Source organism: Scyliorhinus canicula, chromosome 18 (assembly GCF_902713615.1).
Source record: "Scyliorhinus canicula chromosome 18, sScyCan1.1, whole genome shotgun sequence".
Taxonomy (NCBI): Eukaryota; Metazoa; Chordata; class Chondrichthyes; order Carcharhiniformes; family Scyliorhinidae; genus Scyliorhinus; species Scyliorhinus canicula.
Genome location: NC_052163.1, coordinates 91,344,383 through 91,363,684, shown reverse-complemented (window position 1 = coordinate 91,363,684; position 19,302 = coordinate 91,344,383). Strand labels below are relative to the sequence as shown.

The 19,302-nt window shown below is 45.4% G+C and overlaps 1 protein-coding gene across 3 annotated transcripts in view; it reads left to right on the top strand.

Annotated features, from left to right (window-relative positions):
- sema6bb (sema domain, transmembrane domain (TM), and cytoplasmic domain, (semaphorin) 6Bb) overlaps positions 1-16,204 on the top strand; it is a 708,346-nt gene extending 692,142 nt beyond the window's left edge. For all 3 annotated transcript variants that reach the window (XM_038777178.1, XM_038777180.1, XM_038777179.1), the window contains one exon: positions 11,654-16,204. In XM_038777178.1, coding sequence (XP_038633106.1) covers positions 11,654-12,663 — 1,010 coding nt within the window. In that variant the 3' untranslated portion in view covers positions 12,664-16,204. The remainder of the gene's footprint in view (positions 1-11,653) is intronic.
- Positions 16,205-19,302: the final 3,098 nt, after the last annotated feature.

Below are 19,302 nucleotides of genomic sequence, written 5' to 3'. Positions count from 1 at the left end.
CCTTCTAAACTGCAACAAGTACAGACCCAGTGTCCTCAACCGTTTCTTAAATGACAAGTTCTTCATTCCAGGGATCATTCTTGTGAACCTCCTCTGGACCCATTCCAAGGCCAGCACATCCTTCCTTAGATACGGGGCCCGAACTGCTTACAATACTGACCAGAGCCTTATACATCCTCAGAAGTATATTCCTGGTCTTGTACTCTAGCCCTCTTGACATGAATGCTAACATTGCATTTGCCTTTTTAACTGCCGACTGAACCTGCACATTAACCTTCAGAGAATCGTGAACAAGGACTCCTAAGTCCCTTTGTGCTTTTGATTTCATAAACATTTCCCCATTTGGAATTACAGGAGGATATAGAGGGGTTTGTCAGATGGGTTGATCAGTGCAAATGGAATTCAATCCAGATAAGATGTGATGCACGTAGGCAAGACAAAAAAGTCAAGGGAATACATGATAAACGCAGGACCCTGGGAAGCACCGAGGATCAGAGTGACCTTGGTGTGCATATACATTGGTCCCTTAAGGTGGCAGAGCAGGTGGATACAGTGGTTAAGAGGGCATATGGTGCCCTTGCCTTTAATTAGCCGTGACTCAGGCATGGTTATGCTGAAATTGTATAAAATGCTAGTTAGGCCAAAGCTAACTAGTATTGTGTGGAGTTCTGGAATCCACATTATCGGAGGGATGTGATGGCACTGGAAAGTGTGTAGAGGAGAATTCCCATTATGTTCCCTGGGCTGGAAGGTTTTAGCTATGAAGAGAGATTGGATAGGCTGGGGTTGTTTTCCTTGGATCAGAGGTGACTGAGGACAGACATGACTGAGATGGATAAAATAATGAGGGGCACAGATGGTGTAGACAGGAAGAAACATTTCCACTTGGTGGAGGGATCAATGACCAGGGGCATAGATTTAAAGTAAGGGCCAGAAGGTTTTGAGGGGATGAGAAGAAAAACATTTTCACACAGAGGGTGGTGGGAGTCTGGAACTCACTGCTTGAAAGGGTGGTGGAGGCAGAGACCCTCATAACATTTAAGAAGTATTTAGATGTGCATTTCTGATGCCAAGGCACAGAAGGCTATGGGTGAAGCGCTGGAAAATGGGATTAGAATAGTTATGTGCTTGTTTTTGACTGGCACAGATGCGATGGGTCGAAGGATCTTCTCTGTGCTGTAAACCACTATGACTCTCTGACGTGCCCATAAAAGCAGATACATTTGCCATAGCTATGCAAATGCCTCCAACCAGAGGTTTTTTGGGGGGTTCTCTGACCTGGGCCTTGGTTAGTTGGGGAGGGGGGCGTGGGGGGAGGTGGGGGGTTGTAGAGGAAGGCGCTCCATTGCTCTTGCATTGGCAGGATAGACCTGTTGAAGTTCAGGGCCCGGGGCGGCATTCTCCCCTACCCGGCGGGACGGGGGTCCCAGCATAGGGGAGTGGCGCCAACCACTCCGGTGTCGGGCCTGCCCAAAGGTGCAGAATTCTCCGCACCTTTGGGGGCTAGGCCAGCTCCGGAGCGGTTGGCACCACGCCGACTGGCGGTAAAACCGGCACCAGCGGCCTTTCAGGCCCGACGCCCGGCGCCGGGGCTGGCCGAAAGGCCTTCGCCAGTTCGCGCATGCGCCGGTGGTGACATCAGCAGCAGCTGCCGCTGACGGCACCAACGGCGCTTGCGCGCTGGGGGATTCTCTTCCGCTTCCGCCATGGCGGTGGCCATGGCGGCGGCGGAGGAGAAAGAGTGCCCCCACGGCACTGGCCCGCCCCCCGATCGGGGGGCCCCAATCGCGGGCCTGGCCACCGTGGGGGCACCCCCCGGGGTCCGATCGCCCCCCAGGACCCCGGGGGCCCAGTCGCGCCGCCGAACCCGCCGCCACCAGAGGTGGTTCAAACCTCGGCTGCGGGAGAGGCCTCCCAGCGGTGGGACTTCGGCCCATCGCGGGCCAGAGAATCGGCGCAGGGGCCTCGCCGATCAGCGCGGACGTCACGCCAATCGGCGGGGCATGATTCCCGCTCCCGCAAATTCCCGGGTGGCGGAGAATCTCTGCCACGGCGGGGGCGGGATTTTCGGCGGCCCCAGGCGATTCTCCGACCCTGCTGGGGGTCGGAGAATTTCGCCCCTGCTGTCTGACAGGAGCAAGTGCTCCACTCACTGGCGAAGCCATTCCAGCCAAATACAAAATTCACCCAAATAAAATGCTTTTGTAGAAAAAAATGTATTACACCGTAGATAATACACTGAAAACATATTTTTTCATGAATTTCTGCTAAATGAATCCAATGTGAATGAAACAACTTTTTTGAGCATTGGAATTGAATGTTCCCATGGAAGCAGACTAATTTTTGTATAAACTAGAAGAAACCTTGCTGCAATATAAGTGATGCATGACAGGTATGTGTAATACTAATGCCAACCCAGGGGATTAAGCCGAAGGAGAGTTTAATGAATATTGATATACTTTTATGGATTTCTGCGTTGTGCAATTCAAAGACAATTCATTTAGAAGTTACATATATACAAAACAAAATTTAAATAGTAGCTAAAAATAATTGGATTTCTTTGTGTTTGTCATCCTATTCTGTCACTGGTGATAAATATTGGGACTTGCTTTTGATCCTTGGCTTTCAATTTATTTAAATAACTTTCCTTGAAATAAAACCATTTCCAATGTTCATCCCTCATTTTGAAGCAGGTATATATGTATATACACAAAAGGGGAAATGCTGGAACCATTCAGAATTCAGGCAGGAGCTGTGCAGAGGGAAATAGAAATAGCACTTCCCGTCAACAACATTGCATTAGAACCGAGAGCCAGATTGGAGTCTTCCCAACTCCAAAGATCTCTAAAAATGGGGAACGGAGCCCGGATGCTCCCATTTCTGACAGACAGAATTTTTGTCAGTAGGGAAAAGGTGGCAAGGAATGATGCACACAGGTGGAAAACCCATATTAAAAAGGGCCATTTGATCCCACTGCTGAGTTCAAACAGTCCCCATTTTCATTGTTGCAAATCGCCTTAAACCACAGTATGAGATTCAAGACTTGATGGAGTAGGTGATTAATGCTCTCAAAGGGCAGATAAGATGGGAATGACGGCCATGATCTGAAGTTATTTTTTAAATGCCCCGCTCTTTAAACTTTAAAGAAACGGGCTGCAGCTAACAGTGGGCGTTTAAAAAAAATCTGTGCTGGACTGCTTTCATTAATAGCTATAGGTTAGAAAGAATCGTCACATCTGATCATGCAATTTCAATAGAGTTGTTTGTTGACATTTCTCCAATTTTATTATGTCATTGTGAATACTTGGCTGAGTTTCAAAATCTGTGATTATCTCATCAGGGAGTTCTGAGTTCACAGTTTGACTGACAATTTAAAGAGCTATTACCGGATTAACTGTGTTTGATGTGGGATCTGAATAGAAGTTTGTACGATTTTAAAAGAAATTAATGATTTGAGAGAAGTGAAAAGCTTTCAATGGATTTTATGAATCAGTTATTATCAGGTGTATATGAGCTGTTTTAGATTGTTCGAAGTTTGTTGTTGAATTCCACATGGTGCCTGACGTTGGCAATGGTGAATAGTTAAGGAGGTGACATAGAGGGTAAGACTGGCCACGAGGCTGGATGGGACATAAGAAGTGAGCACTGGAGGACCTACCAACTTCTAAAACAATTGGAATGAAAGCAGCAGATGCTGTTAAGATGATCTAACTGATTGATGCTACAGATTCAAAGGGATGAATGGCCTAATGCTGTACCCAGTGATCCTATTATAATATGAGTCGGTAATCCAAGATTGAATAGGAAATAAACCGGTTCCATTTCTCATTAGTTCATGTACCTGCTACTTTATTTGAAGTAAAGTAATTTTAAAATAAATCACCTATACCCAGGAGGAAAGAGCTAATTAAACTCCAGTTAATGTAAAGTTAGGCTTAAACAGTTCTTAGCTTAAAAATGAAATCAATATAACTCTAGAAATTTCAAAAATAAAAAGGATCAATATTTTTGCCAGATTAATGGAAGGGCTGAAGAATTTCAATGCAAGTAGCCTGTTAAGTAATATCCACCTCATAGAACAACACTATAATTCCATGAAGTAATTTATAGAAGAGGTACATAGACTTATGAGAATAGAAGAAGGAACTAATGGCCTTTAAGATAAAGGCAAATGTTACTTGTAAAAAAATTGCTCGTTGTCCTTCTCAATCTATTTCCAGCCTTTGACATGGTGACCATAGCATCCTCCTCTGATGCCTCTTGCCTCTTTAGCCAATACCCAGTTGCATAGGACAAACCTCAGCTAGTTCCATTCTTATCTATCAAATTGTAGCCAGTGAATCAACTGCAAGAGTTTACTTCCTGCATCGCACATCATTAACTGTAGTATCCCCTCAGGATCTATCCTTGAACCTCCTTCCTATTTCTCACCTACATCCTGCCTCTCAGTGATGTCATCTGAAAGGACAGTGTCGGTTTTGACGTGCACACTGACAACACCCTGCTGATCTGCTATCCAGTCCTGGATGAGTAGAAATTTTCTTGAACTAAATACTGGGAAGAACGAGGCTGTAATTGCTGCCACAACTCCATTTCAGAGGCAACAACATACTCCCTGTTCCTGGAAATTGAGGCTGAACCAGACTTTTAGCAACCTTGATGTCTTATTGGATCCCAAGAGGAGCTTTCAGCGACAAGTCCACAACAAAGACCGCCTATTTTCAACTTCATAACATCCACTGATTCCATTCCTCCTTCACCTCATCTGCTGCTGAAATCATCGGTTCCCCCATAAATTACCGGCTACGTTGCGCTGCAGCGCGCTGCCTTTTGGGCGCAGCAAGGGGCCTGTAGATCGTGCCCCTTGCTGGAAGCAATGCTCATTTGTTCAAAATACATTTATTTATTTACATTCTACTTACAAAGGTTAAACAAGGTCAAGACATGGTTGGAGCTATCGCCTGAGATGTATCTTAGTCATCTTCTCTCAGTGGGTGACATCACTGTGGCGTAGCCCCTTATGCACATGCTCAGTAACTATTATTAGAGTGAACCCTTTATTCAACAGCTCTCTGATCAGGACATCCTGTTGTCAGGGAGCGGAAGGCCCACCTCAAGTGAATTCAGGGCCACTCAGCTATTAAATAACTACAGAGCAACAATCCAGAGTGGAGAGTAGTTTCATCATCACCATTAATGAGACTATTATCAATTGTCATAAAAGCCCATCTGGTTCACTAATGCCCTTTAGGAAAGGAAATCTGCCATCCTTAAATAGCCGTGTCTCCAGACCCACAGCAATGTGGTTGACTTTTCACTGCCCTCTGAAATATTCTGAGGCATGGGTAAAATATGCTGGCCTTGACAGTGAGGCACACATGAAAAAATACACTAAATTAAAATTCTTAAATTCAGGAAAATCTGGTCAGTGAAACCCTTGGGTGCGATTCTCCGACCCCCAAGCCAGGTGGAAGAATCGCGGGAGGGCCGGGTGAATCACGACAGGCCGCTCGGAGAATCGCCGCTCGCCGTTTCTAACGGCGACCGGCGATTCTCCGGCCCGGATGGGCCGAGCGGCCTGCCGAACCCGACCAGTTCACACTAGCGCCAACCACACCTGGTCGCTGCCGGCGTGAATATCGCGCGACAGCTGCATGTGGGGCCTGTGGGGGGGCAGAGGGAGGATCGAGCACCAGGGGCGTGCTCAGGAGGTATCTGGCCTGCGATCGGTGCCCACCGATCGTCGGGCCGGCGTCTCTCTAAGACGCACTCTTTTCCCTCCACCACCCCGCAAGATCAAGCCGCCATGTCTTGCGGGGCAGCGGAGGGGAAGACGGCAACCGAGCATGCGCGGGTTGGCACCGACCAACCTGCGGATGTGCGGGTGACGTCACTTAGGTGCCGCCGGCCACGTCATTCCGCCCGCGCTGCTTTGACGCAAGTGTCAAGGCCCGGCGCGCAAAATTCACGCGCCGCCACTCCTAGCCCCCGGGGGGTCAAACACCCCGACTGTTAGTTTCACTCCACTCATCCATCACCCCTGTCCCGTGGTCCTCCTGCTCAGATGAAGAAGAAGTTCAAAGTAAAATTCAATAACTCCTGAATGGGTGGCACGTTAGCACAGTGGGTAGCCCTGTTGCTTCACAGCTCCAGGGTCCCGGGATAAATTCCCCAGGTTGGGTCACCATCTGTATGGAGTCTGCACATTTTCCCTGTCGGTTTCCTCCGGGTGTTCTGGTTTCCTCTCACAAATCCCGAAAGACGTGCTGTTAGGTGAATTGGATATTCTGAGTTCTCCCTCTCTGTACCTGAACAGGCACTGGAATGTGGCAACTAGGGGTCTTTCACAGTAACATCTTGCAGTGTTAATGTAAGCCTAATTGTGACAATAAAGATTATTATTGTTATTATGGATTGTGGCCCAGTGGGCGAAAGTGCCATTTGTACAAATTAGTAAAGCTTAAATGTGCCCAGGTTTGATTCCCAGTCAATCTTAAATCAGCTTATTCAGATAGGCATCAACTGACCTACGACAATTGGCCTCATTGCCTCTGGCCTGTAACATTTGAAGTAGTAACAAGAATTATGAAAGGACTTTAATTGAATAAATAATGGGGCTGGAAAATTGTACCAATTTTATTGAGATGTGGTTCAAAATCACAAGGATATGAGTAGCACACTGATAGCTCATGAATAGTGAATAGCATCATGCAGATCTTATCAATGAAAAATAAAAATTACAAACTTATTTCCTGCATCCCCACAGAAGCTGAATTCTCCCAATCCAGTTCATGTTTTACTTTTTAAACTACAGGACAACTGGTCTCTTTCATCCAGCTCCCTGTCTTTCTCTAAACTATGAGATACAAGGGGCTGGATTCTCCGCACCCTGTGCGCATGCGCGGCCTCCGACCTGGAAGTGCGGGGACCCGTATCTGCAGCAAAAGCTGCAAGATCTGCTAGCCCCCCTGCAAAGCTGGGAATTCGTGTCCTTTTGTGCCAGTTTTTCTAGCATTAAACTCTACCGTTTTAATGTCATCGGCAGGGACTTAGTGCCAATAATGGAGAATCCAGCCCAAGTTTTCACATCCAGTTATCTGTATCCGCAAGCTTAATTGTCCGTACAATCCCCAGCCTTTCCTTTCAATTTCTTTACTTTAACCTACAGAAAAACTGGTCTCTATTACCCAGTAATTCTGTCTTTAACATAACTAGCACTTTCCCTCCAGCTCTCTGCTTTAACCCGTCCAGAAGAATAAAATGTTCCTCGAATGACACTCGGAAGCTTTCCTCTCACTCAGCCCAGCTAGTCCCTTCTAGTCTCTGTTCACACCTTGAGCGCTGATCAGACATGTAAGGCAAAGATATAACTCCTGATGTGTTGATCAATGTCCAGCTACACTGTGGAGAACAAAGAAAACTACACCTTTCTTATACCCTCTATACGTGAGTTTGTTATTGGGTTGATTGGTTCATGAAGGCCCTGCCTTCTCAGCCTTGCCCCTTGCCTGAGGTGTGGTGATCCTCAGGTTAAATCACCACCAGTCAGCTCTCTCTCTTAAAGGGGAAATCAGCCTATGGTCATCTGGGACTATGGCGACTTTACCTTTACATTTACTATTGGGGTTTGGTTACTCACTGCATTGTCAGCTCTGTGAGTGATCATCACCCATCATGAAGAGTCCCTGTGAATTGTTTCTATAGATTCGAGAATGGTTCCTGTAGATTGGAAGATAGCAAATATCATTCCACTATTTAAGAATGGAGGGAGAGTGAAACAAGGAAACACGGACCTGATAACCTTAAATAAGTAGTAGGGGAAATGCTGGAATCTATTATAAAGGATGTGATTAATTGATACTTGGGCAATGATGATCTGATTTAGGACAGTCAACATGGATTTAAGAAATGGGGAATTACGTTTGGCGAACCTGATGGACTTTTTGAGGATGTTGCTAACAAAATTGATAAAGGAAAATCGGAGTGTGCAGCGTACTGGGATTTTCAGTTTGGTTAGTAAAATTAAAGCACATGGGATAGAAGGTAATATACTTGCATGGATTAAGGATTAGTTAACAGGCAGAGAACAAGTATAAAGGGGTCACAATGGCAGGCTGTGACTCATGGGTTACTGCAGGAATCTATACTCAGGTCCCAGTTGTTCACACAAATATCAATGATTTAGATGTGGGGACCAAATGTAATATTTCCAAGTTTGGGAATGACACATAGCTCGGTGGGAATACGTGATGTGAGAAAGGTGTAAAGCGGCTTCAAATGGATTTGGGCAGACTTAGTGGGCGCGTTTCTCCGCCCCTACGCCTGGTGGGCGAATCGCGGGAGGGCCGCTCTGGCACCCCCCACAATTCTCCCACCCACCCCAAATCATGGTGGCCCGCGATTCCCCGACCCGGATGGGCCGTGTAGCCTGCTGTTCCCGACCGGTTCACGCCGGCGGCAACCACACCTGTTCGCTGTCGGCGTGAACATGGCGCCGACAGCTGTTTTGTGGCTTGTGGGGGGCAGAGAGGAGAATGAGCACCACGACTGTGCTTGGGTGGGGACTGGCCCGCGATCGGTGCCCACCGATCGTCGGGCCGGCGTCTCAAAGGAACGCACTCTTTCCCCTCCGCCGCCCCACAAGATCAAGCCGCCACGTCTTGCGGGGCAGCGGGGGGAAGACGGCAACCGCGCATGCGCGGGTGATGTCATAAGGCGCGTCAGCCGCGTCATTCTCGGCGCGCCAGGCCTTGACGCCAGAGACAAGGCCCGGCGGCCGAGATTCATGGTACTGCCCTCCTAGCCCCCCGACGGGGGGAGAATGGGGGGGCCAGGAGCGGCCTCCAACGCCGTCGTGAACCTCTCCGGGTTTCTCAACGCGTCGGGCCTGGCGGAGAATTCCGCCCAGTGAGTGGGGAAAGAACATGGCAGATGAAATAAAATGTGGAAAAATGTCCATTTTGGTTGGTGGGGCAGGGGCACAAAGTATGTATTAAGTAGTAAGGGATCAGACTAGCAGTGGTTAGCACTGCTGCCTCACAGTGCCAGGGACCCGGGTTCAATTCCAGCCTTGGGTCACTGTCTGTGTGCAAATGGTACTTTCTCCCCGTGTCTGTGTGGGTTTCCTCCGGGTGCTCCGGTTTCCTCCCACAGTCCAAAGATGTGCAGGTTAGGTGGATTGGCCATGCTAAATCCCCCCATAGTGTCCAAAAGTTTAGGTGGGGTTCTTGTGTTACGGGATAGGATGGGGATGTGGGCCTGGATAGGGTGCTCTTTCAGAAAGTCGGTGCAGACCCGATGGCCGAATAGCCTCCTTCTGCACTGTACTGATTCTATTAGAAAGTGTAGGTGTCCAAAAGGATCTGGATCTCAATAAGTCACTGAAGGCTAATATGCTGGTGCAGCAGGCAATGAAGAAGGTTAGAGGTATCTGAACCTTTATTGCAAGAGGGTTTGCGTGCAGGAGTAGTGAAGACTTGCTTCAGATGTAATTGGTTAGATCATAGCTGGAGCATTGTGTTCAGTTTTGGTCCTCTGACCTTGTGAAGAATATTATTGTCATAGAGAGAATGCAACAAAGGTTCACTCGACTTGTCCCCACGATGGTGGGACTGTCTTATGAAGAGAGATTGGAGAAAATGAACCTGTATTCACTAGAGTTTCGAAGAATGAGAGGTAATCTCATTAAAACCTACAAAATACTTAAAGGGATAGAAAGGGTAGGTGCAGCTAAGGGGGGAGATTTTCAAGCTGTGTTGCGCCCAGCGTCAATCCCGGTATGTCAGTAAAATTCCGAAAGAGGCCTGAAAAAGGATTTGTGCCGGATGCAAAACTGTTTGTAATATTTCCGCGTCCCAGCGAGGGCATGAACCTGATTACCATTCACTTAAATATATTTTAATATTCAATCAGCTTACGGCAGATTCCTCAGGGAACATGCTACTTTCCCACCCACCGGTGTAACCTGGCGCCGGTAGGGGTCGTTACTGGTCTCCACAAATGGAGACCAAACATGATACAACACCGGGTGACTCAGAGACCATTATAACATGGCAGGGCTGTTCCCGGCCACTGCTCCAGGTACCTTGTTTAGCACAGCCTGGTTAGTACTGCCAGGGGGTGCACATAGAGCAACCCATTGGGAGGGGCCCCAATGCTTGTGGTCTACATTCAGGAGGAGGTGGATCACATCGGTGATCTATGTGTTGGGGGGAGGGGTGCGGAACCCATGTTTGCAATCTATGTTTGAGGAGGGAGGGGTGGTGAAACATGCTGCCAATCGGGGGGGGGGGGGGCACAAAGATCATGCTAGAAAACTCACCACTGGCCAGTTTGACTTAATATATAATTCTCACAGCTAAACAATCGTCATAATATACAGTTGAAACTGGTCAGTTACACTTCCGGGTTTTTCAGTCCATATCACAGGGCGAAGGAGGTGAACCATCAATCAGAGTTCTCACTCTTGTTGGGACGTGTATGGACCTGAACACTGGCAGAGAATATCATCACTGGCAGAGTACTCATCTGTGACATCCGTTATAGTGGGAGAACCTGCCAATACTAACTCTCTTGCTTCATCTGTCAGGAATGGATACTATCCAAGCATTAGAAGCTGCAGATGGCTGTGCTGTCTCCACACCTCCAGGAAGGAGAGCCATTGGTCGCCTGTGGGATTTTCCAGTCCCGCCGAGGTCTATGGGCTTTTGCGTGGCTCACGCACTCCACACTGAGGAAGCCACTACGAGGGTTGACATCGGTGAGACTGGAAGATCCTGCCAATGGGAGAGGCTGGAAAATCCTGCCCAGAAATTCAGAATTAAAGCCAGTCAGGTAGATCATGACTTGCTCAAGCGTTGTAAAGAGGCAGATGATTTTACATCTCTTCTGATATTATTTTTACTGCAGAGCTCAATGTCAGATGCTTCATTTCAAACTTTGCTATCAACAAGAAAGTTGAGACTTCAGGAAACCTCTGCTTCTGCCCTGATCACCCCAACCTCTGTACTCCCAAATCACACTGAAGAGTGCGCCAATTTCATTGAAACAAGCAAAAAGCCAGGCAAAGTTGTCCCTGTGTTGAGGCAGTTAAGTGCACTGAGCAAAACAGGCTGGTACTGACCCAGAGAAGAATTTCAGTCCCAGAAGAACCTGGTAAAGTTTAAATTGAAACAGGTACATTCGGAAAGGCATATTTTTATAGTGTGCCTGTATAAGAGTTTAAAGTCACCAATATTGCATTTCAAAAACCCGACAGATTAATGAAGGAGGAGAAAATTGGGGAGGTGGAAAGTTCCACAGTTTTGAGATCCCCTGAGAGGATGGATTGGGATAAAGTGGGTGATGATTTCAATAGAATGGTGCAGAGGGCAAATTCGTACAGTGGTGTGTTGTAACTGGAATGGAATAATCACAGTAATAGAGAAGGTGTCTTTGTGAGAGCAGGGTTGTAAGCATGATATAGCTGAAGAAAAATGAGCTAGTTACATCTGTGATGCATTTAGCCTTGGCACTATGGGATGAAGCAGAAAACTGTAGAATTGAATATAAATGAAGGACAAAAATGCATTATGGTTACTGCGGCCCAACTTTGTGGGCCATTAAGTGTAATGTTTACTGCTTCTCAATTTGTATAACTTTGTTCCCATTATAGGCCTGATACATGAAAGTTTTGTTGAAGAGCCCAATGGTCTGGTTTCCGTCAACCTCCTTGTGATATCAGCCATCGCTGCCTTTGTGATAGGAGCGGTTATCTCCGGATTCAGCGTCTGTTGGTTCATTGGCCATCGGGACAAAAAGGACACAGCCCGAAGAAAAGACAAGGAAACCATCCTTTCTCACAGCGAGTCGGTCGTCAGTGTAACCAAACTGGGTGGCATGGTAGAGCGCCGGTCCAGAGGGCAGCCGGAAACCCTACTTGCTCCACTGATGCAGAACGGTTGGTCGAAAAACCTGATCAAAACCAGCCAGCACCATCTTGACTCGACTGTTTTACCAACGCCGGAACAGACCCCACTGCAGCAGAAGCGCAGTGCAGGCATCAGAAGCTGTGAGTGGGAGCAGAACCTGATAAACGCAAGTCTAAGAGATCAACCATGCGCAGGATCACCGATGATCCTTGTTGACTCCTCGCACCAGGCAATGTCCCATCACCTTGGCAACGTGCGGGTCATTCCAACTTCCCGCCATTCCTTTCATCGGGATCAGGAGCTGATGAGCGATAGCAAAGACATTGTGGACAACTATCTTTCACATAGTATGAGAGAACAACTTGAGAACCCGGGTTCTCACTATAGGTCATCCCTGGGCGGCACTGGAGGCAACCACGCTTTTGTGGAATATTCAGTATCTCCTCATAGCAGCCCCAAAAGAAGAAGGGGTGCATCAACGCCCATCATGCCACAGGACTATATGGGGGATGACTCCACATGTTCCACACAGTGGAATTACGAGAAGGCAAATGCGTCCATACCCTCACAACATGTGAGGAATCAGACTTTCAGCAGAGGGGAAAGCTCGGCAGCAATGCAGAGAAAGGACCCAGTGCCTGTACACCATGTACACCTCCATCAACCAGTCCAATCAGTCACCGGGCAACCTGACCTCACAGGCTTTAAACCACCAAAAAAGTCAGGTGTTGAAAGGACACCTTTAGCAAAATGAGACACCTTGTGCTTTCCTATCTCTTCATTAACCTTTGTGAATGTGGGACAAATATTTAAAAACAAGAGTTAAATACTGAAGGAAACTGAACATGGAGACAACAGCACTCCTTAAATAACAAAGGTCTGTCCTCAAAATTAAGGATGCATTTCCTTTGCAAAAACAAAACATGAGCTTCAGAAGGACAGAGTAGTTTAGGGGAGAAAAATGACTGAGGAATCTTGCTGGATTTCTCTCTACTGCTAACTTTTCAGGAGCCGTGATAACGATGGGAAAAATTATCCAGGAATTTTAATTAGCAATTTTTCTTGCAATTTTTCACAGTAAGATTTTTATTACTGGTGATCTAATAAAACAAACTGCAACAGCACAATGTACTGACTGTGCACTTCAGAAAATCATTAGATATATAATACGAGTTTATAAAGTTAATTTACTGTTATCGTTTACCACTGCTGAAATTAATTCAGCATGATCTATTGTTTGGACAAGCTACACTGGGCTTAATTTCAGATTTATGCAGATTAGGTTAATGGTAACATATTCCTTCATGCACATATGCTTCCCAAGGGGTTCAACGTCATAGAATGATGAGAATAGGAGAACATTCGGACCATCATGTCTATACAAGCTCTTTGAAAGAACTTTACAGTTAATTCCACATCCCCTTTTTTCCCCCAATGTTTTGCTTTTCACGTGTAGATCTAATTCCCTTATGAAGTTTCTGTTGAATCTGCTTCCCGCCACATTTTCAGGGAGTGCAGTCCAGTTCAACATCACTCACTGCATTTGAAAAAAAAACACTTTTACCTTAAATGTGTCCTCTGGTTACCAATCCACTGGGAATAGTTTCTGCTTGTGTTAACTCGTCATGATTTTGGACACCTTGATCATATCTCCTTTTAAACCTCTCAACTCTCAGAACAATCCTAGTTTCTCAAGATTTTTTATAGCCTTGAAGTTCCGCCTTGCCAATGCCATTCCAGTAAATCTGTTCTTCATCCTCTCCGAGGATTTCACAACCTTTTTTTAGTGTAGTGCCCAGAAATGGCCATAATACCACAGATGGGACTTTGCGATGTTTGTTCATATTTAGCAGATTGTCCTTGCTTTTTTAATTCTGTGGGAGGAATTCTACCTAAAATAATAGGTGAGTATTGGTCAGTGGGGGTGGGGGGGAGCAATAAAGACTTTAAAAATCAGATTTCCAATCAAAACCAACCTCCAACCTGCCCACGTCTGGCTCTAATTGAGGTGGGAAGGTGAGCAGGAACTAATTTGGGGTTTCCGATTCATCCCACAGGTCTTCAGCCTCCACCTCAGGGGTCGCTTCGATGTCCCTCTACTCTCCAAGGCCTCAGATTGCATTCTTAGCTCGTCCGATTTTACCTCTCCCTTCCCTGAGCCTCAGATCATCTACACCGCATCCATGAGCCCAGGTTCCACAAAACCTCCCACCTAACACCAAAGACCTCTGCCCACCCCACCTCAAGAATGGCCCCATCACCCACTAGTGTGTTGACCCCGTTGATCCTTTAGTCTTCACAAAATGGCTCCTCATCTGACTGGGAGCCAAGCTTATTGATCATGCTGGGTTCCTGGAGGGGAACCGATTGGTGGCATCACACACACACTTTTGGATTTTAACTCCTCACTGTTGGGGGATTCCCTACTTGTGTGTTCCCATCATCCTTCTGACTGATCTCCTCCCAGCAGGTCAGGTGTGTAAAAACCCCTGTCTCCGTTTCTAATGCCATGAAACCTGACTAATCAGCCTCCTCAACCTGACTTGCCACCTTTAAGGATTGTGCAGATATACACCCCCATCTCTGGGCTGTCTAACCCTGCACGCCTTTTAAAATTATACGAATAGGGTAACATAGAATGACAGTATCCCTATGGTACAGGAGACCATTCGGCCCATTGAGCATGCACCGTCTCTTTGATAGAGCACTCTACCTGGGTCCAACCCCCCGCCCACCCCATCCTCTCCCCGTAACCCTGTAATGTAACCTGCACCTCCTTGGACAGAGGACAAGTTAGCATAGCCAATCTACCTAACTGTACATCTTTGGACTGTCAACCAGAGCACCTGCAAGAAACCCACGCAGACACGGGGAGAACGTGCAAACTGCACTCAGAGAAGGCAGCAGTGCTAACCACTGTGGCACCGTGTCACCCAGTTTCATATTTCTTCTTAATTCTGCCCCTTCTATCATAATAGTACCTTGTCAACAATAAATAGAAAGGATTGATGAATAACCCAAATCTCTCTGATTTTCAGCCGGCCATTTCAATTGTCCAAAGGGGAGACTTGGGAAGGTGACCGCCACCCTGAGATTTTCCTCCAGATGTCAATTGGAGGCATTTCATCCATAATTCCTTTTCTGTTGAGGGTAGTTTAGTGTCATGGGTTTGAGCAATCCTCCCGCATTGGTAATTGAATCCAAGCAGTTTGACCATTAAAAGATATGGAAGCACCACAGATGAGCTCATGGTTTTTTCTGAACCAGAAACAGACACTAGCTAGCAACAGTGACTGGTGAGCAGGAGCCATTACTAACAGATCTTCACCTGAAGTGCTGAAGCCAGCTACAGTGCACACTACTAGCCCTGCAATTGGGGCAGTTACTGCACAACAGACTGAGAATCAAACTCTTTATAAAATAAGTAATCAGAATGAGTATGAGGTTTGCTCATACCCTATCACATAACATCACAAATGTTATCCACAATGTTAATTTAGTTTGGATAATACCACCTAATGGCGCACAAATCTAAATTGTATTTTCATGTAGCCTAATGAGAATAACACATATCCACTAAAGTGTGAAAGGTGTTGAGTCGAGGGATGACTAAACACAAATATTAAACATTGACTTAAGCAGAATGTAAAGAAGCACCAGAGGAACCATTTATTATGCTGCAATTCTGATGATAATTCCATTATCGGATGTCAAACATGCTCCTTATTTCATGATTCGGACCAAGTTTCATTAACAAATCCCATCTATCTTTAAATGCAGAAACAAAAGCTCCAAGCAAATTTGTTTTTGTTCGTCATCAAATCACAGGTTACAAAATTAGAAAGCTGACTTTTTAAATCTCAGCACAGTTGACTCATATTGATTTCACATTACAGAGAATTTACAACACAGATACAAGCCCAGTTTACTTGCCTCTCAGCTGCTGTGCTGTGTTGTTGACTTTGTATGACTTTCAGACAGAAATCCAACACTTAGAAAAACAAAATCAAGCCCTATATTTATATTTTATATGTTTTTTTGACAGATAACAGATAAGTATTTTGGACAATCCTTCCTTTCACTTTTAGTGACTAAACCTAGCCAGTTCTTATTCCCCACCTCAAATGAAGACTTCCTACTTCAAGGTTCAATCCCGAATATTTAGTATTATTTACTTCATAGAATCATAGAATATACCATGCAGAAGGAGGCCATTCAGCCCATCGGGTCCGCACTGGCTCTTGGAAAGAGCACCCTATTTAAACCCATGCCTCCATCCTATCCCCGTAACCTAGTAACCCGACCTAACCTTTGGACACTAAGGGGCAATTTAGCATGGCCAATCCACCTAATCTACACATCTTTGGAATGTGGGAGGAAACTGGAGCACCCAGAGAAAACCCACACAGACATGGGGCGAAAGTGAAAACTCCACACAGTCACCCGAGGTCAGAATTGAACCCGGGACCCTGGGCTAACCACTGTGCCGCCAATCGTTTCATGGTCATCTTTAAACTTTTAATTCAAGATTTGTATTGATTTCAAATGTCACCATCTGCCCTGGTCAGATTCGAACCCATGTCCCCAGAGCATTACCCAGGGTCTCTGGATTACTAGTCTCCTGACAATACCCCCACGCCACTGCCTCCCCTGACTAATGCCGTTGAACAAGAGAAGAGTCTGATGAACTAAACTGTCTAAATTTGATAGGAGCTAACTTTGCTCAACTTCCAAAGTTTAACGTTTGAGCCTAGTGGCTGCAGCCCCTTAAGATCAAAGGAAATGGAGAAATTGAAAGCTTTGCTTGTCAAGATTAATTTGTTTAGTTGAAATTTGCCCAAAAATTATGTTTTTAAAAAAAAATCAAAGGGAATGTTAACTACTCAGTGATGGATGTGGGAAGAGAATGTTTTGCGACCTTTAATTCCATCCAATATCCACCCATTCCTAATTAGCAACGGTTCCTGGAAAGCAGCAGTAAGAGTCCTGTTATAATTACTGTAGAAGATTGCAAGCACAAATTTTCATGGATAAATATCATTTTATAAAATTTTAGATAAAAGATACAATTTTAGAGGCACTGATAATTTTGATGATGGTGTGACGGTTGAATTTTGCAATGATTGTGAAAGAGTTTCTCAGTATTCATGTATTTATGGACTGCACATAAACTATTGCTTTAGTTCGGGTGCATCTCGGAATGTTAGAGCGCTAACAACGGAAGGACAGTTACGACTAATTTCCTCCTCAGTGTTGGCACTTGAAATTCAGCAAAGCATAACAATGGGCGCATGAAATGTTCAGATTCCGCCCACTCGAACTGTGAAAAACCCAGCCATAAAAATTGTCCTTTTGCACTTGGGTTGTATCTGGAGGGAACATTTTGAGCTGTACACCACTGGAGTGACGCGCTGGTGGTTACAGGTCAGTCACTGGTAGAGGCAGTGACAGAAGCAGTTCAAGCTGACAAATTAACAGAATCACACAAGATGCATATTGGCACAATATTAAAGTATATTCTCTAAAGTGCAGTTTTTCCTCTCGCACATTAATAACAATCCCTCCAGTGACAACACTGCCCTGCTGCCTCGAGGGGGTTCAGGCTATTTATTTTGAGGCCAATGTTACTTCTGCAACATGCAATGCGGTAATTCTCTACTGGGAAACTAGAACAATTATACCCACAAAATGGCTGACGAATAAGTGTCCAGTTTATAATGTGTTTCAACCCAACGGCCTTAGAACAAAGAGGACATTATGTTAGTGGTGCTGATTTAGTGCGTGGGTAAAATCCTCACTAATGGATGAGAAGCAATGGTGTACCATCATCAGAATGGTAACATATATATGTATATGTATATTGCCAGCAGGCATTTCTATGAAGGATATGTCATTCTTCCTGATCGATGCTTATTTATTTCCCATCCATTTCAATCAACAATTTCCTGCATTGGTAGCAAAAGTCTGCATCAGACTCAGTGTTTCTGCCTTAATCTCGGTCTAAAAACATGTCCTGGAGCCTAACAACTGAGGCTTGGGAATTAAAGCTAGCTGCAACCATATTGATTATTCTTTAAAATAATTATTTGAACTTACTCTACGGCAACATGAATAAGTTCCCCACCTTACCATAACTCAAATAAATAATCAGATCTATTTGTAACTATTTCTTAGGTCAAAATTTAATTTGACTGTTGAGTTCCCAAGAAGTTAGTTTTGAACTATGATGGGCCTACTGAAGAATGCTTAAACCATGTCAAGGCCCGGTCCCAGATGCAGTTGGTTATTAACCATCGTACAAAAGTGTGTGTTGCTTCCTAGCCAGTTTACCCATTCCTTGCATTGCATGATGCGCATGCCTTGTGTGGGTCTATGCAAAAATCTTTTGACATGGGCTCAGCTTTGGGCATAGAATGTAAACATACCCAACCCAAAGTGAACAATCTGCCCAAGCCTGCCAAGCAGGACATTGTGGCTGCTGCTTCTGTGCTGGGTTTAGATTCTAAGTCTAGATGCAAGACTTTGGGGGCCAGCCTTTTCTTGTACATAGTGCATCATTTATCTCCATCGCACTTGACAAAGATTAACAATCTGAGACAGATTCATGGTGGTTCCAAATAAATAACTGGGAGTTCAGTTCTGTCATTGACCATAGCTTGCTTCAACACATTTGCTTAATTACAATTGTTAGTGCATGATGTGCAAAGGGGAATAAATAAAATTTGCCTTAAGGCTGCCAAACCCGTTTTCCTGGGCACCAGTCGGATGGACATTGCAACTGTTACAGACCATATTGGACCCTAGATCTAGTGTACAACTTTTCATGTTGGTTGGTCTGCACATGCTATACATCAGACCTGTTGAGAGAGAATCCAGTCTGATGTCCAATAAACCCAATAAAATCTGAAAGGCACCAATATTGGTAACTAGTTTAGCTTTCAAAAGATGGGAAATGCTGCTAGCTTGAAAGGAAAGCCCATAATTGGAACATTTTGTGGGCTAACAAGACAAATAACAAACATACTCCCCCACAAAAAATATTGGGGCTTTTGCGGGACATTAGTAGCCATAGGTCACAGGTGAATCCGAGGGCAATCTGATACAGTACTTGTTTTTTGTTGAGGGAGTGTCTTACTCTAGCCACTAGATGGAATGTCACTCAGAGGCAAGGTGATGCAATTTGGGGAAGAAGAATGCCTACTTCCTTTGAAATGCCCCTCCTTGCCTCTGACCATGGAGTGTTAATCTTGGTGGTTTTCGAAAAGCCCTCAGCTCAGAATATTCCAACTGGTGGAAGATGGATGGTATTGAAATCTTTGGAGGAAGAAAAAAACTCCCAGTTCTAATGGGAAGCTCTGTGTGTGCGCGTTTGTGTGAGTACGTTTGTGTGTCA